The sequence below is a fragment of the Oncorhynchus kisutch genome, linkage group LG5 (genome assembly GCF_002021735.2).
Source record: "Oncorhynchus kisutch isolate 150728-3 linkage group LG5, Okis_V2, whole genome shotgun sequence".
In the NCBI taxonomy this organism is placed as follows: Eukaryota; Metazoa; Chordata; class Actinopteri; order Salmoniformes; family Salmonidae; genus Oncorhynchus; species Oncorhynchus kisutch.
Window position 1 is genome coordinate 59,293,347 of NC_034178.2, and position 27,511 is coordinate 59,320,857.

A 27,511-nucleotide genomic window follows, 5' to 3' on the forward strand; every position below is an offset into this window, starting at 1 on the left:
TGAGTTTGTGATATTGTGGATTGATATTATAATTCCCTGTTTGTTTCATTTCTGCAAAGTAGGTATAAACGTATCAGAGCTCTTTAAATAATAACTTTATTATCTATAGATGATCACAGGCCTTCCTGATGTGGTGACACAAGGAGAGCGGAAGCAGAGGAGTTGGAGCAGCGCTGCCTCCCCGGCGCACCCTGCTGGCCATCTCTCAGACTACCGCAGCAGTGCCCAGGCCGCCTCCACCATTATCGGACGTTTCTCAGTGGTCAGCACCGAGGACGACGTCACCCTGAGGAGCTATGACAGCCGCTACTCCGCCCCGCCAGACTTCTACCTTGATACACCCCCCGCCATGACACACGCCTCCACATCCACCTCCGTGTCTGTTGATGTTACAGTCCACGCTCACGCGCGCTTCCTGTCCTCGGACTCGGGGGCGGAGAGTAGTCCAGCCAAGCTGGGCCCGGCCACGCACTCACGCCACGGTCGCTCAGGGGAGCGTAGAGGAAGTGACCTCATGAAGAGAGCGGTGGCTTTCCTGCGCCGTTCAGGCCGTAGTAGTAGTGTGCAGAGCTCTGATTCGCTGAGCCGGCAGGGGGGCGTGCATGGCTCGGCCTATGTGAGCAGTGATAATGACTCTGAGTTAGAGGACTCGGATATGAAGAGAGAGCTGACCAGACTCAGGGAGAAGTAAGCCAGCTGTGTGTTTGTGTGTGTGGGTGTGTCTGAGTCTAGAAGAGCATAATCTGAGTAAGTCAACTTACCCTTTATCTAAAACCTTTCTCTCCCCTCCATCCATCTCCTCCACCCAGACATTTAAAGGAGCTCTCGGAGCTGCAGGCACACCACAGAGGGGAGATAGAGCTGCTGTACTGCAGGCTGGGTAAAGCCACCTCACCCCCCCTGGGTCTCTCTCACTCAGTTCCCCCCAAGCGGAGGAGCAAGCACAAGCACAAACTGAAGTCTGAAAAACTCCTCAGTCCTCTGGTACAACAGCTTAGGCATGTCACCACCAAAACCAGCGACTCTGGCAAAACCAGTGAGTACAAGGCACCAAAACCAGTAATTTATGAAAGATGATCAGAAAGATCCTTCTGGAAGGGACTGAAACAGGCTTGTCTGTATGATTTAAGGCAGACAGGTCCTCTTGTGTCAGGCAAGGTAACTGTCATACTTTGAATGGAGTAGCAGGGCTAAGTTGTAAAATGTCTCTATGTCTATGTCCAAATGGCAACATATTCCCTATTTTGTGCACTACTTTTGACCAGAGCCCCATATGAGCCCTGATCAAAAGTAATCCAGTTAATAGGGAATAGGGTGCCATTTGTGATGCACATAATGTCTCTCTGTGCAGTTTTCTGTGTGTAATATTTAAGTTGGTCTGTCTGTGCAGGTGAGACTACAGTCAGTCTGAACGGGTCTCCAGCCAAAGCTCCAGTACAGTCAGACAGAAGAGCCCGTTCAGGTACCAGTCACTTGGATACCTCCACCTCTGAACCTGTCCAGACCAAGCAGCCCTGCTCCCTCAAGGGTTCCCTCTCTTCAGACAACATCTACGCTGGAGCTGGACTACACGGAGAGAGGACAGGACCACAAGCTTCACCAGGCCAAGGTGACCTACAATCTACACACCCCAGCAATGCAAATGGAGAACATTATCACTAGGGTTACAAAATTCAGGTAACTTTCAAAATTACCAGGTTTTCCAAAACTCCTGGTCGGAGGAATCCAGATTTCCTGCTTATTCCGTCCTGAGTAAATATTCCAACCGGGATTTCGGGAAAACCTGGGAATTTTGGGACAAGGTGCAAATGATGGAACATGTGAAGTTTTATCACAGGTACAGAGGAGGATCAAAACGGAAGTAGGATGGTGCAACGTTTCAGATACATCGACCTTAATCAGGCATCTGCAGCCTTTAACCTTTATGGTTCTGACATGGGTTATTGTTCGAACTTATCTCTAATGTGTGTTCTGTCCAGAGCTGTGTGCTCTTCTTACCCTAGTGTCTTGTGTTTCCTCTCCTCCTCCTCTCCTCTTCCTCCTCTCCTCCTCTTCTCCTCCTCTCCACAGGCTGGCCGTCTTACCCTCCACCGCCAGAGAGAGTGACCTATAAATCCAGTAGCAAACCACGCGCTAGATTCCTCAGTGGGCCTGTGTCTCTGTCTATCTGTTTGTATCTCCTCCTCTCCTCTCCTTCTCCTCTCCTCCAAGCACTCCACCACTCACTCTGCTCCTCGTCTTCCTGCACTTCTCTCCTTCCTATCCTCCTCCTCTCCTCCCTCGCTCCACCCCTCACTCTGCTCCTCATCTTCCTGCACTTCTCTCCTTCCTCTCCTCCTCCTCTCCTCCCTCGCTCCACCACTCACTCTGCTCCTTTTCCTCTTGCACTGCTCTCCTTCCTCTCCTCCTCTTTTCTCCTCTTCTCATGTCCTTCTCCTCCTCTTTACTGTCTCACTCCTATCCCTCATCTCTTCATCTCCTCCTCTTCACTGTCTCACTCCTATCCCTCATCTCTTCATCTCCTTTTCTTTACTGTCTCACTCCTATCCCTCATCTCTTCATCTCCTTTTCTTTACTGTCTCACTCCTATCCCTCATCTCTTCATCTCCTTCTCTTTACTGTCTCACTCCTATCCCTCATCTCTTCATCTCCTCCTCTTTACTGTCTCACTCCTATCCCTCATCTCTTCATCTCCTCCTCTTTACTGTCTCACTCCTATCCCTCATATCTTCATCTCCTCCTCTTTACTGTCTCACTCCTATCCCTCATCTCTTCATCTCCTCCTCTTTACTGTCTCACTCCTATCCCTCATCTCTTCATCTCATTTTCTTTACTGTCTCACTCCTATCCCTCATCTCTTCATCTCCTTTTCTTTACTGTCTCACTCCTATCCCTCATCTCTTCATCTCCTTTTCTTTACTGTCTCACTCCTATCCCTCATCTCTTCATCTCATTTTCTTTACTGTCTCACTCCTATCCCTCATCTCTTCATCTCCTCCTCTTTACTGTCTCACTCCTATCCCTCATCTCTTCATCTCCTCCTCTTTACTGTCTCACTCCTATCCCTCATCTCTTCATCTCCTCCTCTTTACTGTCTCACTCCTATCCCTAATCTCTTCATCTCCTCCTCTTTACTGTCTCACTCCTATCCCTCATCTCTTCATCTCCTCCTCTTTACTGTCTCACTCCTATCCCTCATCTCTTCATCTCATTTTCTTTACTGTCTCACTCCTATCCCTCATCTCTTCATCTCCTTTTCTTTACTGTCTCACTCCTATCCCTCATCTCTTCATCTCCTTTTCTTTACTGTCTCACTCCTATCCCTCATCTCTTCATCTCATTTTCTTTACTGTCGCACTCCCATCCCTCATCTCTTCATCTCCTTCTCTTTACTGTCTCACTCCTATCCCTCATCTCTTCATCTCCTCCTCTTTACTGTCTCACTCCTATCCCTAATCTCTTCATCTCCTCCTCTTTACTGTCTCACTCCTATCCCTCATCTCTTCATCTCCTTCTCTTTACTGTCTCACTCCTATCCCTCATCTCTTCATCTCCTTCTCTTTACTCTCTCACTCCTATCCCTCATCTCTTCATCTCCTCCTCTTTACTGTCTCACTCCTATCCCTCATCTCTTCATCTCCTCCTCTTTACTGTCTCACTCCTATCCCTCATCTCTTCATCTCCTCCTCTTTACTGTCTCACTCCTATCCCTCATCTCTTCATCTCCTCCTCTTTACTGTCTCACTCCTATCCCTCATCTCTTCATCTCCTCCTCTTTACTGTCTCACTCCTATCCCTCATCTCTTCATCTCCTCCTCTTTACTGTCTCACTCCTATCCCTCATCTCTTCATTTCCTCCTCTTTACTGTCTCACTCCTATCCCTCATCTCTTCATCTACTCCTCTTTACTGTCTCACTCCTATCCCTAATCTCTTCATCTCCTCCTCTTTACTGTCTCACTCCTATCCCTCATCTCTTCATCTCCTCCTCTTTACTGTCTCACTCCTATCCCTCATCTCTTCATCTCCTCCTCTTTACTGTCTCACTCCTATCCCTCATCTCTTCATCTCATTTTCTTTACTGTCTCACTCCTATCCCTCATCTCTTCATCTCCTTTTCTTTACTGTCTCACTCCTATCCCTCATCTCTTCATCTCCTTTTCTTTACTGTCTCACTCCTATCCCTCATCTCTTCATCTCATTTTCTTTACTGTCGCACTCCTATCCCTCATCTCTTCATCTCCTTCTCTTTACTGTCTCACTCCTATCCCTCATCTCTTCATCTCCTCCTCTTTACTGTCTCACTCCTATCCCTAATCTCTTCATCTCCTCCTCTTTACTGTCTCACTCCTATCCCTCATCTCTTCATCTCCTTTTCTTTACTGTCTCACTCCTATCCCTCATCTCTTCATCTCATTTTCTTTACTGTCGCACTCCTATCCCTCATCTCTTCATCTCCTTCTCTTTACTGTCTCACTCCTATCCCTCATCTCTTCATCTCCTCCTCTTTACTGTCTCACTCCTATCCCTAATCTCTTCATCTCCTCTTCTTTACTGTCTCACTCCTATCCCTCATCTCTTCATCTCCTTCTCTTTACTGTCTCACTCCTATCCCTCATCTCTTCATCTCCTTCTCTTTACTCTCTCACTCCTATCCCTCATCTCTTCATCTCCTCCTCTTTACTGTCTCACTCCTATCCCTCATCTCTTCATCTCCTCCTCTTTACTGTCTCACTCCTATCCCTCATCTCTTCATCTCCTCCTCTTTACTGTCTCACTCCTATCCCTCATCTCTTCATCTCCTCCTCTTTACTGTCTCACTCCTATCCCTCATCTCTTCATCTCCTCCTCTTTACTGTCTCACTCCTATCCCTCATCTCTTCATCTCCTTCTCTTTACTGTCTCACTCCTATCCCTCATCTCTTCATCTCCTTCTCTTTACTCTCTCACTCCTATCCCTAATCTCTTCATCTCCTCCTCTTTACTGTCTCACTCCTATCCCTCATCTCTTCATCTCCTTCTCTTTACTGTCTCACTCCTATCCCTCATCTCTTCATCTCCTTCTCTTTACTCTCTCACTCCTATCCCTCATCTCTTCATCTCCTCCTCTTTACTGTCTCACTCCTATCCCTCATCTCTTCATCTCCTCCTCTTTACTGTCTCACTCCTATCCCTCATCTCTTCATCTCCTCCTCTTTACTGTCTCACTCCTATCCCTCATCTCTTCATCTCCTCCTCTTTACTGTCTCACTCCTATCCCTCATCTCTTCATCTCCTCCTCTTTACTGTCTCACTCCTATCCCTCATCTCTTCATCTCCTCCTCTTTACTGTCTCACTCCTATCCCTCATCTCTTCATTTCCTCCTCTTTACTGTCTCACTCCTATCCCTCATCTCTTCATCTACTCCTCTTTACTGTCTCACTCCTATCCCTAATCTCTTCATCTCCTCCTCTTTACTGTCTCACTCCTATCCCTCATCTCTTCATCTCCTCCTCTTTACTGTCTCACTCCTATCCCTCATCTCTTCATCTCCTCCTCTTTACTGTCTCACTCCTATCCCTCATCTCTTCATCTCATTTTCTTTACTGTCTCACTCCTATCCCTCATCTCTTCATCTCCTTTTCTTTACTGTCTCACTCCTATCCCTCATCTCTTCATCTCCTTTTCTTTACTGTCTCACTCCTATCCCTCATCTCTTCATCTCATTTTCTTTACTGTCGCACTCCTATCCCTCATCTCTTCATCTCCTTCTCTTTACTGTCTCACTCCTATCCCTCATCTCTTCATCTCCTCCTCTTTACTGTCTCACTCCTATCCCTCATCTCTTCATCTCCTCCTCTTTACTGTCTCACTCCTATCCCTAATCTCTTCATCTCCTCCTTTTTACTGTCTCACTCCTATCCCTCATCTCTTCATCTCCTTCTCTTTACTGTCTCACTCCTATCCCTCATCTCTTCATCTCCTCCTCTTTACTGTCTCACTCCTATCCCTCATCTCTTCATCTCCTCCTCTTTACTGTCTCACTCCTATCCCTCATCTCTTCATCTCCTCCTCTTTACTGTCTCACTCCTATCCCTCATCTCTTCATCTCCTCCTCTTTACTGTCTCACTCCTATCCCTCATCTTTTCATCTCCTCCTCTTTACTGTCTCACTCCTATCCCTCATCTCTTCATCTCCTCCTCTTTACTGTCTCACTCCTATCCCTCATCTCTTCATCTCCTTCTCTTTACTGTCTCACTCCTATCCCTCATCTCTTCATCTCCTTCTCTTTACTGTCTCACTCCTATCCCTCATCTCTTCATCTCCTCCTCTTTACTGTATCACTCCTATCCCTCATCTCTTCATCTCCTCCTCTTTACTGTCTCACTCCTATCCCTCATCTCTTCATCTCCTTCTCTTTACTGTCTCACTCCTATCCCTCATCTCTTCATCTCCTCCTCTTTACTGTCTCACTCCTATCCCTCATCTCTTCATCTCCTCCTCTTTACTGTCTCACTCCTATCCCTCATCTCTTCATCTCCTCCTCTTTACTGTCTCACTCCTATCCCTCATCTCTTCATCTCCTCCTCTTTACTGTCTCACTCCTATCCCTCATCTCTTCATCTCCTCCTCTTTACTGTCTCACTCCTATCCCTCATCTCTTCATCTCCTCCTCTTTACTGTCTCACTCATATCCCTCATCTCTTCATCTCCTCCTCTTTACTGTCTCACTCCTATCCCTCATCTCTTCATCTCCTCATCCTCTAGCTTTTCTCTTCTCCCCCATCCCACCTTCTCCTCTGTGTCTCTCTGAGCTAGTTCAAATCAAATCAAATCAATTTTATTTGTCACATACACATGGTTAGCAGATGTTAATGCGAGTGTAGTGAAATGCTTGTGCTTCTAGTTCCGACAATGCAGTAATAACCAATGAGTAATCTAACCTCACAAGTGTAAAGGGATAAAGAATATGTACATAAAGATATATGAATGAGTGATGGTACAGAACGGCATAGGCAAGATGCAGTAGATGGTATCGAGTACAGTATATACATATGAGATGAGTAATGTAGGGTATGTAAACAAAGTGGCATAGTTTAAAGTGGCTAGTGATACATGTATTACATAAAGATGCAGTAGATGATATAGAGTACAGTATATACATATACATATGAGATGAGTAATGTAGGGTATGTAAACATTATATTAAGTAGCATTGTTTAAAGTGGCTAGTGATATATTTTACATCAATTTCCATCAATTCCCATTATTAAAGTGGCTGGAGTTGAGTCAGTGTGTTGGCCACAGCCACTCAATGTTAGTGGTGGCTGTTTAACAGTCTGATGACCTTGAGATATAAGCTGTTTTTCAGTCTCTCGGTCCCTGCTTTGATGCACCTGTACTGACCTCGCCTTCTGGATGATAGAGGGGTGAACAGGCAGTGGCTCGGGTGGTTGTTGTCCTTGATGATCTTTATGGCCTTCCTGTGACATCGGGTGGTGTAGGTGTCCTGGAGGGCAGGTAGTTTGCCCCCGGTGATGCATTGTGCAGACCTCACAGCCCGACAGGATGCTCTCGATTGTGCATCTGTAGAAGTTTGTGAGGGCTTTTGGTGACAAGCCAAATTTCTTCAGCCTCCTGAGGTTGAAGAGGCGCTGCTGCGCCTTCTTCACGACGCTGTCTGTGTGGGTGGACCAATTCAGTTTCTGTAGGCCGAGGAACTTAAAACTTACCACCCTCTCCACTACTCTCCCATCGATGTGGATATGGGGGTGCTCACTCTGTTGTTTCCTGAAGTCCACAATCATCTCCTTTGTTTTGTTGACGTTGAGTGTGAGGTTATTTTCCTGACACCACACTCCGAGGGCCCTCACCTCCTCCCTGTAGGCCGTCTCGTCATTGTTGGTAATCAAGCCTACCACTGTAGTGTCGTCCGCAAACTTGATGATTGAGTTGGAGGCGTGCATGGCCACGCAGTCGTGGGTGAACAGGGAGTACAGGAGAGTGCTCAGAACGCACCCTTGTGGGGCCCCAGTGTTGAGGATCAGCGGGGTGGAGATGTTGTTACCTACCCTCACCTCTTGGGGTCGGCCCGTCAGGAAGTCCAGTACCCAGTTGCACAGGGCGGGGTCGAGACCCAGGGTCTCGAGCTTAATGATGAGCTTGGAGGGTACTATGGTGTTAAATGCTGAGCTGTAGTTGATGAACAGCATTCTCACATAGGTATTCCTCTTGTCCAGATGGGTTAGGGCAGTGTGCAGTGTGGTTGAGATTTCATCGTCTGTGGACCTATTGAAGCGGTAAGCGAATTGGAGTGTCAGGTAGAGTGGAGGTGATATGGTCCTTGACTAGTCTCTCAAAGCACTTCTTGATGACGGAAGGTAGTCGTTTAGCTCAGTTACCTTAGCTTTCTTGGGAACAGGGACAATGGTGGCCCTCTTGAAGCATGTGGGAACAGCAGACTGGAATAAGGATTGATTGAAAATGTCCGTAAACACACCAGCCAGCTGGTCTGCGCATGCTCTGAGGACGCTCCTGGGGATGCTGTCTGGGCCTGCAGCCTTGCGAGGGTTAACACGTTTAAATGTTTTACTCACGTCGGCTGCAGTGAAGGAGAGTCCGCAGGTTTTGGTTGCGGGCCGTGTCAGTGGCACTGTATTGTCCTCAAAGTGGGCAAAAAAGTTATTTAGTCTAGTTAAATGTCTCTCTCTGTCTGTTGTGCTTGGCTGATGAGTAGTGCATGTACAGTATAGTGATGCACTGCAGCAGCACTGTGTGCTCAGCTCACTCTTACCCTCCTCTCCTGCCTGTCTGCTCAGCACAGATCCTCTCAATGTATCCCAGTCTCTGCCCCTGCAGTCCTACGTAGTGGACCCCGTCTGCATGGCTACACACAGCCACTGTTACAGTGCCGTGCGAAAGTATTCGGCCCCCTTGAACTTTGCGACATTTTGCCACATTTCAGGCTTCAAACATAAAGATATAAAACTGTATTTTTTTGTGAAGAATCAACAACAAGTGGGACACAATCATGAAGTGGAACGACATTTATTGGATAATTCAAAATTTTTTAACAAATCAAAAACTGAAAAATTGGGCGTGCAAAATTATTCAGCCCCTTTACTTTCAGTGCAGCAAACTCTCTCCAGAAGTTCAGTGAGGATCTCTGAATGATCCAATGTTGACCTAAATGACTAATGATGATAAATACAATCCACATGTGTGTAATCAAGTCTCCGTATAAATGCACCTGCACTGTGATAGTCTCAGAGGTCCGTTAAAAGCGCAGAGAGCATCATGAAGAACAAGGAACACACCAGGCAGGTCCGAGATACTGTTGTGAAGAAGTTTAAAGCCGGATTTGGATACAAAAAGATTTCCCAAGCTTTAAACATCCCAAGGAGCACTGTGCAAGCGATAATATTGAAATGGAAGGAGTATCAGACCACTGCAAATCTACCAAGACCTGGCCGTCCCTCTAAACTTTCAGCTCATACAAGGAGAAGACTGATCAGAGATGCAGCCAAGAGGCCCATGATCACTCTGGATGAACTGCAGAGATCTACAGCTGAGGTGGGAGACTCTGTCCATAGGACAACAATCAGTCGTATATTGCACAAATCTGGCCTTTATGGAAGAGTGGCAAGAAGAAAGCCATTTCTTAAAGATATCCATAAAAAGTGTCGTTTAAAGTTTGCCACAAGCCACCTGGGAGACACACCAAACATGTGGAAGAAGGTGCTCTGGTCAGATGAAACCAAAATTGAACTTTTTGGCAACAATGCAAAACGTTATGTTTGGCGTAAAAGCAACACAGCTCATCACCCTGAACACACCATCCCCACTGTCAAACATGGTGGTGGCAGCATCATGGTTTGGGCCTGTTTTTCTTCAGCAGGGACAGGGAAGATGGTTCAAATTGATGGGAAGATGGATGGAGCCAAATACAGGACCATTCTGGAAGAAAACCTGATGGAGTCTGCAAAAGACCTGAGACTGGGACGGAAATGTGTCTTCCAACAAGACAATGATCCAAAACATAAAGCAAAATCTACAATGGAATGGTTCAAAAATAAACATATCCAGGTGTTAGAATGGCCAAGTCAAAGTCCAGACCTGAATCCAATCGAGAATCTGTGGAAAGAACTGAAAACTGCTGTTCACAAATGCTCTCCATCCAACCTCACTGAGCTCGAGCTGTTTTGCAAGGAGGAATGGGAAAAAATGTCAGTCTCTCGATGTGCAAAACTGATAGAGACATACCCCAAGCGACTTACAGCTGTAATCGCAGCAAAAGGTGGCGCTACAAAGTATTAACTTAAGGGGGCTGAATAATTTTGCACGCCCAATTTTTCAGTTTTTGATTTTTTTTTTAAAGTTTGAAATATCCAATAAATGTCGTTCCACTTCATGATTGTGTCCCACTCGTTGTTGATTCGTCACAAAAAATACAGTTTTATATCTTTATGTTTGAAGCCTGAAATGTGGCAAAAGGTCGCAAAGTTCAAGGGGGCCGAATACTTTCGCAAGGCACTGTATGTTGTGCCCCGTTGGTTAGGATCTCTCTCTCTCTTTCGCTCTCGTTTTCTCTCTCAGACCTCTTACAGTTCTGTAGCTCACTTCTGGAGTGACTGCATGATTGGCCTTGTCCATCAGTATTCAGATAGTTGACTGAAACATGCTTTCCCACAGTGTTATGTACTATATATGTGATAATGTTGTGTATGGCCATTGAGCAGCTCTGTGCAGCAGCGTGTCTGTATGTTTGTAGACTTACACTGCGTGTTTTTTGTCTTCATGCTGCATGGATTCCTAACTCTGTTTGTCCCCTAGGGTCAACTCTGAAACGACTCTGCCTTGGAAAAGAGCGTGGAAGGGGTAAGTGTAACTTGCAGCAAAGACATTAGCTATTTAGAAAACCCCAATCTATGTGTATTATGTATTTATTGTAGCTACTCCTATACCTTGTTTTCCTTCCCCAAAGTTGCTCTCATAAGCACATTTTATTAGATAGAATGCATTTTATAAACAGGATTGGCCATCTAGTGTTAATGGTAGCTACATTTAGTTAAAATAACATGCTTTAGCAACAGAGCTAGTTTGAACTTGAGGCGGGTGTGAACAGTATGTTCATCTCCCAGGGACTGGAGCAGGCCCAGGTGCATCCACCCAGCCACCCCAACAACAGACAGCCAGCTCTACTTCTCCCCACCAGACAGTAGCAGGGCTGGCCCAAGCCCAGGCCAACAACAGCAACAACAAGACAGGCACCTACACCGGCACCTACATGGGCTCCTACACAGAGTCCTTCACAGACTCCCTTCACAGGATAGTGGATGATTGGACCATGGAGGCCCTGGGTGTCGCCCGGCGCCCGCGGACCAGCTCCCTCAGCCTCAGAGGGCAACCACTTTGGAACGAGGACCCCGGGGGGCCCAGAACAAGAGACAGACTGTTCAGCGCTCCAGATGTGAGTAGTTGTTCGATACGGTATGTATGTGAGTTTATGTATTATCCATTATTTAGTGGTGGTGTAGCTAAATGTAATGTATGTTTTGTGTTTGTGGGGGTAGCGTGTGTATAGTTTAGGCCTGGGTTCAAATTGTGTTTGTTTTCTATCAAATTATGAAATGATTTAACCTCTCTGGGATATTTGGGACGGTAGCGGCCCACCTCTCCAACAGCCAGTGAAAGTGCAGGGCGCCAAATTCAAAACAACAAAAATGTCATCATTAAAATTCCTCAAGCATACAAGTATTTTACACCATTTTAAAGATAAAATTCTCGTTAATCCAGCCACAGTGTCTGATTTCAAAAATGCTTTACAGTGAAAGCACCACAAACGATTATGTTAGGTCACCACCAACTCACAGAAAAATACAGCCATTTTTCCAGCCAAAGAGAGGAGTCACAAAAATGACACTCATAGGACTTCATGTTACACAATGTATGTATGTTTTGTTCAATAAAGTGCATATAAAAAAATCTCATTTTACATTGGCTCGTTACGTTCAGTAGTTCTAAAACATTCAGTGATTGTGCAGAGAGCCACATCTATTTACAGAAATACTCATTATAAATGTTGATGAAAATACAAGTGTTATACATGGAATTAGAGATATACTTCTCCTTAATGCAACCGCTGTGTCAGAGTTCAAAAGAACTTTACGGAAAAAACGTACCATGCAATAATCTGAGTACAGCATTCAGACAACAAAGCAGCCAAAAAGATATCCGCCATATTGGGTGGTCGACATTAGTCAGAAATAGCATTATAAATATTCACTTACCTTTGATGATTTTCATAAAAATGCATCAAACTCCCAGGAATCACAGTTCCACAATACATTTTTGTTTTGTTCGATAATGTCCATCATTTATGTCCAAATAGCTTCTTTTGTTAGGGCATTTGGAAAAACAAATCCAAATGCGCGTTCAGGTCCAGCCGAACATTGGACAAAAAATTCAAAAAGTTCCATTACAGCCGGTAGAAACTTGTCAAACTAAGTATAGAATCAATCTTTAGGATGTTTTTTTCATAAATCTTCAATAATGTTCCAACTGGAGAATTCCTATGTCTGTAGAAAAGCAATGGAACGAGAGCTAACTCTCTCGTGACCGCGCCTCAGAGCCTGTGGCAATCTGCCAGACACCTGGCTCATTCCTCTCTCATTCGGTCCCACTTCACAGTAGAATCCTCAAACAACGTTTTAAATACTGTTGGCATCTAGTGGAAGCCTTAGGAAGTGCAACATAACCAATATCCCACTGTATCTACAATAGGGGCTGAGTTAAAAAACTACAAGCCTCAGATTTCCCACTTCCGGGTTGGATTTTTATCAGGTTTTCGCCTGCCATACGAGTTCTCTTATACTCACAGACATCATTCAAACAGTTTTAGAAACTTCAGAGTGTTTTCTATCCAATACTACTACTAATATGGATATATTAGCATCGGGACAGAGTAGCAGGCAGTTTACTCTGGGCACCTTATTCATCCAAGCTACTCAATACTGCCCCCTGTCACCAAGAAGTTAACTGCATTTGATCGAGCATGTTTGGCACAATAGAACTGATGGAATAGTCCTAAAAGTGCAGATCCTGCCAGCTGGCACGGCAGGCAGACTTAATCAAATGTTTAATGTATTTAAAAGAAAACAAATACTATTTGAAGTCAGGTCTGGTACAGTCAAGGTGAAAGTCTGTGGTGACTGAAAGCTCACCTCCATATCTTTCTCTTCAGGCACCTGCCAGGACAGCCCCTGGCTCTGAAGGCCCCCAGCTCCCCCTGTCATGGCCGATGATTGACAATCAGGCCCTGTGCTCAGTGATGAAGACCAGCTCCCCGAGACAGGCAGAGTTGCATCCTGGCTACATGCTGGCCCATTCAGGCCCAGACCTGTTTGGGGGGCTGCTGCTCTCGCCTCTCTCGCCCCTCTCGCCCCTCTGTGTAAGCCTTTGGCCTGAGCTGCTGTCCCCCTTGGGTTCAGGGGTGTTTGCTTTACCTACCGTGCCCCCAACCTGTGGCACCACCACCCCTGGTTCACCCTACGAACCACCCGACCCCAAACCCAGGAACCTCTAACCCCTGCAGCACCATGTCTTCCAACTATGTTTCCAAAATGAGTTATATGTAGTTAGAGTTCTAGTCTTCCCTTACCACAATGTAAACTATTTCTATTTAACCAGCATATATGTATATAATAAGTATTTGAATACACACTGAGTGTACAAAACAGTAAGAACACCTTCCTACTATTGAATTGCCCCCCACCTTTTGCCCTTAGAACAGCCTCAAATCGTTGGGGCATGGACTCTACAAAGTGTCAAAAGTGTTCCACAGGGATGCTGACCCATGTTGACAGGGATGCTGGCCCATGTTAACACAGTTGTGTCAAGTTGGCTGGATGTCCTTTGGGTGGTGGACCATTCTTGATAAACACGGAAAACTGTTGAGCGTGAAAAACCCAGTAGCGTTGCAGTACTTGACATAGACCGGTGCACCTGGCACATACTACCATATCCCATTCAAAGGCACTTCAATATTTTGTCTTGCCCATTCACCCTCTGAATGGCACACATACACAATTCATGTCTCAATTGTGTCAAGGCTTAACAATATTTTTTGACCTCTTCCTCTTCATATACACTGATTGAAGTGGATTTAACAAGTGACATCAATAAGGGATCATAACTTTCACCTGGATTCCCCTCAATCTATCTATGTCATGGAAAGAACATGGAACGTTCTTAATGTATTCAGCGTATGCTGTTATCAATGTGTGTGACATTATCAACCTCAATTGACATACCTCATATTTATGTACATAAGGGACATATGTCTATCTTATCACCTGTGTGAATGTGCTGTAGTGTATATAAATAAGGTGTTTGTGCATAATCCATTAATTTGTTTGTGTATAAAGCTTTTGTGTATTTACATGATCTATTTGTATATTATTAATTCATACTGTATGTCTTTGTACATAAATTGTTCACGTTTGTGTGTAAATCACCCATATGTGTGTACAGTATGTGTATGTATATACAGTAACCCCTGTGTGTTTTTGTGTGAGCGTGTGTACATTAGGTGCTGCAGGGCTCTGTTCTAACTCAGCAGAGAGCCATTCACCATCTTTCCATCACTGTGAAGCCTTGTCACCCTGGTTACCAGCCTGGCCACCCTGTTAACCAGCCGTGTCATCCTGGTTACCAGCCTTGTCACTCTGGTTGCCAGCTGTGTCACCCTGGTTACCAGCCTGGTCACCCTGGTTACCAGCCTTGTCACTCTGGTTACCAGCTGTGTCACCCTGGTTACCAGCCTTGTCACCCTGTTAACCAGCCGTGTCATCCTGGTTACCAGCCTGGTCACTCTGGTTACCAGCTGTGTCACCCTGGTTACCAGCCTGAGCCCCTGGTTAAAAGCCTTGTACCCCTGGTTACAAGCCTGGATTATCTGGTTACCATGACCCTCTGCTTTATTACTCTGCTATTTATGTTGTAATATATTTCAACTTCCTCAAACTTCATTGAAATGTGTACAACACAGGTGCTTGAAATAGTCTGAAGAAATGTGGAAGAACTTGAACTTAAAGTGCCTTGAACATTAGTTTCAATTAATTCTGGAGACGAGCATGAGGTCATTTGAGATAAGATAGGATAATGTGGTCATGTTATGTGTATGGTTTAGAGGTACTAGATATATTTTTGTGGTTCACTTATGAATGTTGTATTTAGGGAAAGAAACTGGTTGGTTTGATTTAGATTGCCAATTCAGAATGTTGGGAGCACGACCATGTTATTGGTTGATTTGTGAATATTTTAATAACAGATGGTAAAGTATCTCCTTTAGCACTGTAAGATTCACACAGGGCACTGAAGCTATGTTGGTCCCTTTGTCCAGAAGCTATGTTGGTCCCTTTGTCCAGAAGCTATGTTGGTCCCTTTGTCCAGAAGCTATGTTGGTCCCTTTGTCCAGAAGCTATGTTGGTCCCTTTGTCCAGAAGCTATGTTGGTCCCTTTGTCCAGAAGCTATGTTGGTCCCTTTGTCCAGAAGCTATGTTGGTCCCTTTGTCCAGAAGCTATGTTGGTCCCTTTGTCCAGAAGCTATGTTGGTCCCTTTGTCCTGAAGCTATGTTGGTCCCTTTGTCCAGAAGCTATGTTGGTCCCTTTGTCCTGAAGCTATGTTGGTCCCTTTGTCCTGAAGCTATGTTGGTCCCTTTGTCCTGAAGCTATGTTGGTCCCTTTGTCCAGAAGCTATGTTGGTCCCTTTGTCCAGAAGCTATGTTGGTCCCTTTGTCCTGAAGCTATGTTGGTCCCTTTGTCCAGAAGCTATGTTGGTCCCTTTGTCCAGAAGCTATGTTGGTCCCTTTGTCCAGAAGCTATGTTGGTCCCTTTGTCCTGAAGCTATGTTGGTCCCTTTGTCCTGAAGCTATGTTGGTCCCTTTGTCCAGAAGCTATGTTGGTCCCTTTGTCCAGAAGCTATGTTGGTCCCTTTGTCCAGAAGCTATGTTGGTCCCTTTGTCCAGAAGCTATGTTGGTCCCTTAGTCCAGAAGCTATGTTGGTCCCTTTGTCCAGAAGCTATGTTGGTCCCTTTGTCCAGAAGCTATGTTGGTCCCTTTGTCCAGAAGCTATGTTGGTCCCTTTGTCCAGAAGCTATGTTGGTCCCTTTGTCCTGAAGCTATGTTGGTCCCTTTGTCCAGAAGCTATGTTGGTCCCTTTGTCCTGAAGCTATGTTGGTCCCTTTGTCCAGAAGCTATGTTGGTCCCTTTGTCCAGAAGCTATGTTGGTCCCTTTGTCCTGAAGCTATGTTGGTCCCTTTGTCCAGAAGCTATGTTGGTCCCTTTGTCCAGAAGCTATGTTGGTCCCTTTGTCCAGAAGCTATGTTGGTCCCTTTGTCCTGAAGCTATGTTGGTCCCTTTGTCCTGAAGCTATGTTGGTCCCTTTGTCCAGAAGCTATGTTGGTCCCTTTGTCCAGAAGCTATGTTGGTCCCTTTGTCCAGAAGCTATGTTGGTCCCTTTGTCCAGAAGCTATGTTGGTCCCTTAGTCCAGAAGCTATGTTGGTCCCTTTGTCCAGAAGCTATGTTGGTCCCTTTGTCCAGAAGCTATGTTGGTCCCTTTGTCCAGAAGCTATGTTGGTCCCTTTGTCCAGAAGCTATGTTGGTCCCTTTGTCCAGAAGCTATGTTGGTCCCTTTGTCCAGAAGCTATGTTGGTCCCTTTGTCCTGAAGCTATGTTGGTCCCTTTGTCCAGAAGCTATGTTGGTCCCTTTGTCCAGAAGCTATGTTGGTCCCTTTGTCCAGAAGCTATGTTGGTCCCTTTGTCCAGAAGCTATGTTGGTCCCTTTGTCCTGAAGCTATGTTGGTCCCTTTGTCCAGAAGCTTGTACAAAGCAATAGCTACACCATTTTTTTGTCAACACTTACCACAACCTGCATGAACATACACACTGAAGCTTGCACAGCATAAAAGGTGGAGAGTCAGACCGTAGCATTCTCTGGGTGATAACTAGTGTTACTTGGCTGTCATTAACTGAGTAATAATTTAATTGTTAGTCCACGCCTGTTGTTTACAAAGCATGTGACAAATACAATTTGATTTGATTTGATTAACACCGTGCAATAAACAGTGGATGTTTCATACTGTACTGAAGCAGGCTATAGGTGATTTCTCCTACAGTATGCCTCACTGTAGGTTTGAGTCATTTACCTTAAAGAGCTCCGTATGGTTTTGGTGGGTTAATGCATTAGATGTACACAGTAACGTATGACATATATGGATGTTAGAGGCAGGTATGATATGTGATTTATTGCAGGACCTAAGCAAGTAGACTACTATAAAGACAATGCAATACCTATTGGGATACACATGTCATACTGTATCTTTTGGGTTTGTGTATGGTTATAAAAAATAATAATCTTAAATTATTAGTGAGTTATTAGTTTCTTCATTGTTGTAAAATCAGTGATAATCTGTATCATAAGGATCGTAAGGACACAATAACTCCTGTAGTGCTCTGAGTTGATGACAGAGAAGTCATCTTTTCAATGCACAGTTTTTCTACTGTTCTTCTGTAGTCCTGAGATTCATAACAAGACCAGCCTAGTGTGTAGAAGTCAATGCTTCTTTCAGTTTGGTTTTGTGTTGTATGACACAATAATTAAAATCCAATACAACATACATCATCTTGTACAATAATACAGTCATATCTATCAAAATAGTTCAGAAATCACATTACCTAAACAATCCAAGCAAAGGCTGTCAAGCCTGTGGTTGTGTATGAGATAAACAGTGTCTTTCGATACCTCATAGCTTTCTTTGACAACCAGTTGGCAATTCTTGGATATTACTGATTTGCTTGTTATGGTTTGAAACTCTTTCGGAACTGTACAGTCATTCAGTCAATTCAGTTTGAATATAACTTTTTAGTCGAATACTGCGGAACAGATCCATATTTAGATATCCACATACTTTTGTTAATGTAGTGTGTATATCTGCTCGTCGAACATCTCATTCCAAAATCATGGGCATTAATATGGAGTTGATCCACCCTTTGCTGCTATAACAGCCTCCACTCTACTGGGAAGAGATGTTGGAACATTGCTGCGGGGACATACTTCTATTCAGACATAAGAGCATTAGTGAGGTCGGGCACTGATGTTGGGCGATTAGGCCTGGCTCACAGTCAGCGATCCAGTTTATCCCAAAAGTGGTCGATGGGGTTGAGGTCAGGGCTCTGTGCAGGCCAGTCAAGTTCTTCCTCACCAATCTTGACAAACCATTTCTGTATGGACCTCGCTTTATGCATGGTGGCATTTGGGATGCTGAAATAGGAAAGGGCCTTCCTCAAACTGTTGCCACAAAGTTAGAAGCAAAGAATCGTCTAGAATGTAATTGTATGCTGTAGCATTAAGATTTCCCTTCACTGGAACTAAGGGGCCTAAGGGACCATGAAAAACAGCCTTCGACCATTATTCCTCTTCCACCAAACTTTACAGTTGGCACTATGCTTTGGGGCAGGTAGCATTCTCCTGGCATCCACCAAACCCAGATTTGTCCGTTGGACTGCCAGATGGTGAAGAGTAATTTATCACTCCAAAATCCAAAGGCGGCGAGCTTTACACATCTCCAGCCAACGCTTGGCATTGTGTATGGTGATCTTTGACTTGTGTGCGGCTGCTCGGTCATGGAAACCGATTAACAGTTATTGTGCTGACGTTGCTTCCAGGGGCAGTTTGGAACTCAATAGTGAGTATTGCAACAGAGGACAGATTATTTTTACATGCTACGCTTCCATTTGAAGGGTGTCCACATACGTTTGTAAATATATATATATGTATCAGACTCCTTGACTTTTTCCACATTTTGTGATGTTACAACCATGTTCTAAAATGGATCAAATAACCCCCCCCCCCTGTATCAATCTATACACAATACCCTGTAATGATAAAGCAAAAAGATGTTTTTCCATTTTTTTGCAAATGTATTAAGACTAAGTACTTTGTTGAAGCACCTTTGGCAGTGATCTTCTTGGGTATGCCACAAGCTTGGCACATCTGTAATTGAGGAATTTCTCCCATTCTTCTATGCAGATCCTCTCAAGCTCTGACTGGTTGGACGGTATTTTCAGGTCTCTCCAGAGATGTTCGATTGGGTTGAAGTCTGGGCTCTGGTTGGGCCAAACAACGACATTCAGAGACTTGTCCCGAAGTCACTATTGCGGTCACGGCTTTCTTCCTGGGAAGGAGAGGTGGACCAAAACGCAGCGTGGTTGAAGTTCATGGTTCTTTAATAAGAGACACTTAACATGAACAAACTACAAAACAATAAACGTGAAAACCGAAACAGTCCTAACTGGTGCATAAAACACAAAGACAGGAAACAATCACCCACAAAATACCCAAAGAATATGGCTGCCTAAATATGGGTCCCAATCAGAGACAACGATAAACACCTGCCTCTGATTGAAAACCAATCCAGGCAACCATAGACACCTTACCTAGACACCTAAAAGAACATAACCCCATAAATCTACAAAAAACCCTAGACAAGACAAAACACATAAATCACCCATGTCACACCCTGGCCTAACCAAAATAATAAAGAAAACAAATATAACTAAGGCCAGGGCGTGACAATTGCGTTGTCTTGGCTGTGTGCTTAGGTTTGTTGTCCTGTTGGAAGGTGAACCTTCACCCCAGTCTGTGGTACTGAGCACCCTAAAGCTGACAATCGGTTTCTTGGTCACCTCCCTCCTCTTCTCCCCGATTGCTCAGTTTGGCCGGGCGTCCAGCTCTAGGAAGAGTCTTGGTGGTTCCAAACTTCTTCCATATAAGAGTGATGGAGGCCACTGTGTGCTTGGGGACCTTCAATGCTGTAGACATTTGTTGGTCCCCTTCCCCAGATCTGTGCCTCGACACAATCCTGTCTTGGAGCTCCACAGACAATTCCTTTGACCTCATGGCTTGGTATTTGCTCTGACATGCACTGTCAACTGTGGGACCTTATATAGACAGCTGTGTGCCTTTCCAAACCATGTCCAATCAATTGAATTTACCACAGGTGGACCAATCAAGTTGTAGAAATATCTCAAGGATGATCAATGGAAACAGGATGCACCTGAACTCAGTGTTGAGTCTCGTAGCAAAGGGTCTGAATACTTATAAAAATGTATAAGAACCTGTTTTCGCTTTGTCATTATGGAGTACTGTGTGCAGATTGATGAGGGGAAAAAACATGTCAATTCATTTTAGAATAAGGTAGTAACATACCAAAATGTGGAAAAAGTCAAGGGGTCTGAAAATCTTCCGAATGCACTATATATACAGTACCGTTCAAAAGTTTGTACACACCTACTCATTATAGGGTTTTTCTTTATTTTTACTATTTTCTACATTGTAGAATAATAGTGATGACTTCAAAACGATAAAATAACACATATGGATTCTTGTAGTATTCCACCCTCAGGAGTGTGTGCTCAGTCCCCTCCTGTACTTCCTGTTCACTCATGACTGCACAGCCAGGCACGACTCCAACACCATCATTAAATTTGCCGATGACACAACAGTGGTAGGCCTGATCACAGACAACGATGAGACAGCCTATAGGGAGGAGGTCAGAGACCTGGCCGTGTGGTGCCAGGACAACAACCTCTCCCTCAACGTGATCAAGACAAAGGAGATGATTGTGGACTACAGGAAAAAGAGGACCGAGCACGCCCCCATTCTCATCGACGAGGTTGTAGTGGAGCATGTTGAGAGCTTCAAGTTCCTTGGTGTCCACATCACCAACAAACTAACATGGTCCAAGCACACCAAGACAGTCGTGAAGAGGGCACGACGTCAGGAGACTGAAAAGATTTGACATGGGTCCTCAGATCCTCAAAAGGTGACACAGCTGCACCATTGAGAGTGGAGAGCATTACTACCTGGTATGGCAACTGCTTGGCCTCCGACCACAAGGCACTACAGAGGGTAGTGCGTACGACCCGGTACATCACTGGGACCAAGCTTCCTGCCATCCAGGAACTCTACACCAGGCAGTGTCAGAGGAAGGCCCTAAAAATTGTCAAAGACTCCAGCCACCCTAGTCATAGACTGTTCTCTCTGCTAAGTCTAGGTCCAAGAGGCTTCTAAACAGCTTCTACCCCCAATCCATAAAACTCTTGAACATCTAATCAAATGGATACCCAGACTATTTGCATTGACCCCCCCCCCCCTTTTACCCCAGTGCTGCTCTCTGTTGTTAATATCTATGCATGGTCACTTTAATAACTCTACCTACATGTACATATTACCTCAACTAACCGGTGCCCCCACACATTGACTCTGTACCGGTACACCCTGTGTATAGTCTTGCTATTGCTATTTTACTGCTGCTCTTTAATTACTTGTTACTTTTATTTCTTGTTCTTACTCATATTATTTTTATTTTTAAGCTGCATTGTTGGTTAGGGGCTCGTAAGTAAGCATTTCACTATAAGGTCTACACTATTGTCTTCACTATTATTCTACAATGTAAAAAATAGTAACAATAAAGAAAACCCTTGAATGAGTAGGTGTGTTCAAACTTTTGACTGGTCCTGTGTATATATGGCTCTGGTGCATAATGTTTTGCTCAGACTCGAATCTTTCATCCCATGTAGAAAGAGACTTGTGTTCGCTGTAAACATCATTTGGCATATGCAGCTATTGATAGGACTCATAATGCACTCCTCACAGCAAGGCTTTCTCTTTGAACTCTGATCCTTGATGGTTGCACTAGAAGCTCTGCTCTGTGTACGATTGCTCTGCTCTGTGTATGATTGCTTTTACCTGCTCTAGCTTATACTCTCCCTGCACTTTCCTGATCACTGGTCAGTAGCACTCGTCTCGCTCACAAAGATTGTACATTTTTGAAGACTGAAATAAATAATACACCAATTTTTTTTTTTTTCTTCAATTTTTTTGTAACCAATCTCTACAGTGTTTATTGACTTCTACCAGCAACACATGCTGAGTTGTTCTGTTGTGTGCAGGTTTCACAGTGGTGTTTCTCAACCTCTGGCTGTAGACTGGCTCACCCCGCTCTTAATGTGCAGTCACGTTAACACTATTGGTCCATTCTCACTTCTCTAAAAGTTTGGCCTCTTGTTGCCAGCATACTTCAGTGGATTCGATTTCTCAGTGATGTCCCAGCTAACAATTCTGGGGAGAGAGAACATTTTTTGTAATGTTGCCCATATGTGATGTGATCACCAGAAAGAATGCAAGAAAATGGAGTCTGGTTTAGCGGTGTAATGTTTAGTGGATTAGATTTCCACTCCCATTGTTTTTAAACATACAGTAAGCATGTCATAGTCAGGAATTGGTGGATGATTGATTGACTGTTGTGTACTTTTTATGTGCTGGCCAATAGCATTTAGTGTTCTTCTTTAAAAGGCTGTGTGCATTTTGTGGGGCTTCATTTCTGCCGAGGCCATGATGGGGGGAGTCGCAGCGCGAGTCGTCCTCCTTGGACTGCTGCTGGCCTGTGTTCCCACGGCACTGACCAGTAAGGTAGGATCATGTACAGGTCACAGGGGGGAGCGCACTCCGTCAGGGATGATATTTTGTTTTGTTGATCAGCCTAAATGCGATTGTGACTGTATGTTTTTGTGTGGTTACATAAGTTCAGGTGTGTCTATTGAGCACAGTTTTGGGTGCGCAGAGAGCACAAAATAGAAATATTCAAGATCACCTCAAATGTTATGGGTTAGATTGACCTAGACTGTGTTAGACTGAGACAAGTGTCATAAAATTGACGTGGAAATGAACACCAGGGACACCTGAAGTCAATATTAAATGAGTCATTCTTTATTATCGACAATCTGGAGAGGTTCCAACAAACTTAATGCACCATAGTACACTGAGGCAGTACAGTTAGTTATCTTATATACTGCTTACCAGTGGTGGAAAAAGTACCCAATTGTCATCCTTGAGTGAAAGTAAAGATTTAACTTAACTTAACACTTACCATCACACGGGTGTGTTCGTTCACCAGGATCCCTGAAGCGTATGATCACACCCGTGTGATTAGGATGCTTATTTAGAACGCTTGTTTAGAATGGCCAGTTTCGAATGACGCAACAATCAGCATTTGAGCTGGCCACACTTTTTTCGGAAACTATTTACACAAACACAGTCCTTATAAAGTGATGTCCGGAATGTGAGCAGTTTATTTTTGGATGCAATGTTCAGATATTTACTGAAGTACCGAAAGCATTACGCAATCATCCAAACTGGAAAATGTAGGCTACATTTGTCCTAGCCCTCAGTGGATAACTGAGGAAAGATTGACACAACACAAGCGGTCATATTTTCTAACTCTCGGCTGACATAAACTACAATATGAATTAGCTAATAGCAATTACATTTTTATAATTCATCACATCATGGGTGAGCTCACCATTGATGGAAATAATTGAGTAAAACACTTTCTAGAAATCGAAAGTAATCCGACGATGATAAATTTCAGTGCTCAGCCATGCTTTTTTCCTCACAGAAACCAAAGATAAGACGAGATGAATTTGGTCTGTTTGTAGTTTCCATGTTGAATGGGTGTGTCGTCTATCATCGTTCACATCCTGCCATTCACTTCCTGAAGTTCTCTAAAAATTTGTGAACCCTTACTTACCTCATTTTGTTATAGCATCTTTGGTCCGACAGACGATTACGTGAAACCCAGAATGCATTATATGTCAACAAATATGGCTCCACACATAGCTGGAATAAGGTTAGCTCATCATAATCAGTACAACCTTCAAAAAAGTATTTTACACACATACTATGTGCCCATTTGTCACGTTCTGACCTTTATTTCCTGTGTTTTGTATTTAGTTAGTATGGTCAGGGCGTGAGTTGGGTGGGCAGTCTATGTTTGATTTTCTATGATTTGGGGTTTTCTATGTTTCGGCCTAGTATGGTTCTCAATCAGAGGCAGGTGTCATTAGTTGACTCTGATTGAGAATCATACTTAGGTAGCCTGGGTGTCACTGTGTGTTTGTGGGTGATTGTTCCTGTCTTTGTGTTTTGCACCAGATAGGGCTGTTTAGGGATTCACACGTTTCTTGTTTTGTTGTATCAGTTGTTCATGTGTAAGTTTACATATTAAAAAAACCATGGACACTTACCACGCACATATTGGTCCTCTGATCCTTTTCGCCTCTCTTCCTCGGAAGAGGAGGAGGAAATCCCTGACACCATTACAATCTATGCAAGAATCGGAATGCATGATTTATCACCGATACTTGAAGAAAACAGTAAATATATAAATAATTACCACACAAAACATTTTCTGATAGTGATTTATTGATACAAATGGCGCGTGCAGGCAGTCATTCACATAACCTCTCACTCCCACTGAGCCATTCAGTGTTGTGGTTTATGTATGTAGCTAGTGAGCTAAGCTGTAGCATTAGCAATGTCTTTCAAAAGGAGAACTCACAAATGCGTAAATTCTGGAGATTTAAAATAGTTCTGACAATGAGTCTGAAAGTCAGGAATCAGATTCTGAGTGACAGTGAGGAGCTGACCCCCAGTCATTGAGAACCCTGAATCTGAAGACCCCTTTGTCCACTGACAAAGTCCCAGTTCCCTTTGAAGATGCTGGTGGTGATGGAGGCAGACTGACAGTGGATGAAGAACAGGAGTTCTGTGGTAGCTTGAAGGTTGCCAGCCATTTCACCCCTCCTGGCCCTGCTGTTTGCTTTGATGAGTCCCAGTCTGGAGTGCAACACCCCTTGCCATTTCCATCTGAGACAGGGAGATATAGCAGAGACCAATCGCTATGCTTTGGAGCTACAGGAGAAGAGAGAGAGCCAGGAGTGGGGGAGACAACCACAATTATTGAAATGTATATCTTCCTGGTGCCAGTCCTTCTCATGGGGATAGTAAAGAACTCCCTAATAGAATACTGGAGCACAGATCCTATGTTTGCAAGTCCCTTCTTTGCCAACCTCTTTTCCCAAGACTGCTTCCTCGTTCTGCTAGGATGACTGCATTTCATCAACAATGCTACTGCCATCCTACATGACCCGTTAAACTGACATGACAAACGAGACATCCATGTCCTCTCCACTGTCCATACATCAACCATCTCGGCCACAGGGAATGTGGACCACCGGACGGGAGAGAGAAAAAGCAAGCCAGACTGCGTGCTTGACTGTAGCCTCAAAATGGGGGCAGTGGATAAGGCGGACATGATGAACAACTTTGTGGAATGTACTCAGAAAACAACCCAGTGGTATAAGAAAATGTATATTTTTAAATTCCAGGGTAGCTTCAAAATACAACAAGCCAATACTTCTCTGACGCAATTAGCATTGTTTTCCAGAGCTAATAGAATAATGGAGCTAGCTACCTAAGCATTGAATATAACACCATAAAGGTTATGAAATGAGTAACGTAGCCTCGCGTGTCCGCGGTTATAAGGAATATACACAAAAATATTATGCTACAGTAGAAACGGCATAACACAACATGCAGAAACTATTACAACGTAATAAGGCATTTACTTTGATAGAAATGCACACATTTCCAAAGTTATTATTGGTAACGAAAACAACTATGTTGTGGTTATTCTTATTCTTATTTCTCTTATTATTATTCTCATTATAATAAGAAGTATTGCTATTATCATTATTAGACTTAGTAGGCTAGTAGCCTTGTATAATCTATCCACCATCGAGCTGTGAGAGCACATCCTGTTATAGCAGTCACTCAGACCTACTTCAATGCATCTCATTAATTAATGTCATCCAACACCATACGAGCCATTCATGCCTTTAAAAACAATAAAGCATTTAATTTTGATATTGAAATAACAAAGACAAATAATTCAAGGTGATACACATAGAATTTCTCCTCTATGTGGAAGCTAGGTGAATTGCAACAGCATTAGGCTGCATTGAAACAAATCTCCCACCTCCCCCGTGTACCATTACCTCGTAACATGGCAGAGACTCGCGCTTGAGCCTTTTACTCTCGGTTTTGGTCCACCAGCTTCAAACAGCTGTAAAAACTGCATATGAATTTCTACAATTTATAGTTGGTTTGAGGTTTTCAAGTAATTCAAATTTGTTGCTATTGATATTTTTAAATATTATCCCATGTAACATTGTGTAAATTACTGATGGTCCGTAACTAACCCCATAGGGATATCCAAATTCAAATCAAACGTACCACTGGCATTAAAATCAGGAATTGATTATTACTTGGGTGATGCCAGGTGCGGGCAAGTGGGTAGGAAAAGGAAAACTGTGGTATACCCTTAATTCTGTGACATAATTTATTTTCCTAATCATCTCACAAATCTCAGTTTTAGACAAGATTGACTTTATAAGCACAATTATCCTATTTTGTAGTCAATTTTGACACGAGAATCAATGTTTCTGACTCGAAGCCACATAGTCCGTTTTCAACCAGATACATTGTTTTTCTTCAATTCTTTAAATCACGTGTCAAACTCATTCCACAAAGGGCTGAGTCTGCGGGTTTTCGCTCCACCCTCGTACTTGATAGATGAATTAAGGTCAGTAATTCGTGTCGAAATCCTCTCACCTGGTTGGCCAGTCCTCTTCCCGGCACAGTCAGAAGAGGATTTGGCCACCCCTCATAGCCTGGTTCCTCTCTAGGTTTCTTCCTAGGTTTTGGCCTTTCTAGGGAGTTTTTCCTAGCCAACGTGCTTCAACACCTGCATTGCTTGCTGTTTGGGGTTTTAGGCTGGGTTTCTGTACAGCACTTTGAGACATCAGCTGATGTACGAAGGGCTATATAAATAAATGTGATTTGATTTGATTTGATTGGTCTATGTCTTAATTGAAAGGAAAAAACAAAACCCCGCAGACACTTGACCCTCCGTGGAATGAGTTTGACTCCCCTGCTTTAAGTAATTGCTCAAAAGGCCCATGTTTTGAATGCATTTTTCATTCCTAAATAACTGCATCAAGCCTATGCCTGATTAGGAAGACATTAGGATCAGTCATGGGTTAACATTAAATCGTTTACAAGGTTCAGCAAGGCACATCCGCAGGTCAGTCATAGGGTGTATTTTGTTAGGATGTATCGGCCATGCAGATGCCATTGGAATATGGGCTTCTCCTGAGATTGAGATACACTGTCTGTCACGGTCTCGTGGATCATCATTCTCCCTAATGCACTCCAGCCTTTTCTTATCGCAATTTTAAAAATGTCAATCATCAGAAAAATAAGTTTCATCATGGCCACAAATTTCTCTGGCCCAGCCAATGATGGAATACACTAGTGGCTACAGCTGCTGCTGAGAGAGAGCAGTAGGTAAAGGTGCACAGACACACAGGCTTTTTTTCAAGCCCAGCCCGGTATAAGTCTTTTTTTTTATATTTTAGAAAAAGGCTCCATTATCTTCACAAGATTAACTATTGAAAGGTAATGAAAACAGGGGTGACAATAATTTTGACCCCCTACCTTTTGGAGAAAAAAAGTATTGTTAAACAAAATCTCTTCCTCTGAGCAATTGTTTCAAATATAGTATAGA

At 43.8% G+C, this 27,511-nt stretch overlaps 1 protein-coding gene across 1 annotated transcript in view; it reads left to right on the forward strand.

Annotated features, from left to right (window-relative positions):
• Positions 1-17,659, forward strand: part of LOC116374230 (serine/threonine-protein kinase WNK2-like) — a 67,406-nt gene extending 49,747 nt beyond the window's left edge. Inside the window, exons 22-27 of the mRNA XM_031825540.1 lie at positions 110-687; positions 810-1,036; positions 1,391-1,609; positions 10,814-10,858; positions 11,122-11,450; positions 13,224-17,659. Coding sequence (XP_031681400.1) covers positions 110-687; positions 810-1,036; positions 1,391-1,609; positions 10,814-10,858; positions 11,122-11,450; positions 13,224-13,565 — 1,740 coding nt within the window. The 3' untranslated portion in view covers positions 13,566-17,659. The remainder of the gene's footprint in view (positions 1-109; positions 688-809; positions 1,037-1,390; positions 1,610-10,813; positions 10,859-11,121; positions 11,451-13,223) is intronic.
• The last annotated feature ends 9,852 nt before the right edge of the window (positions 17,660-27,511 follow it).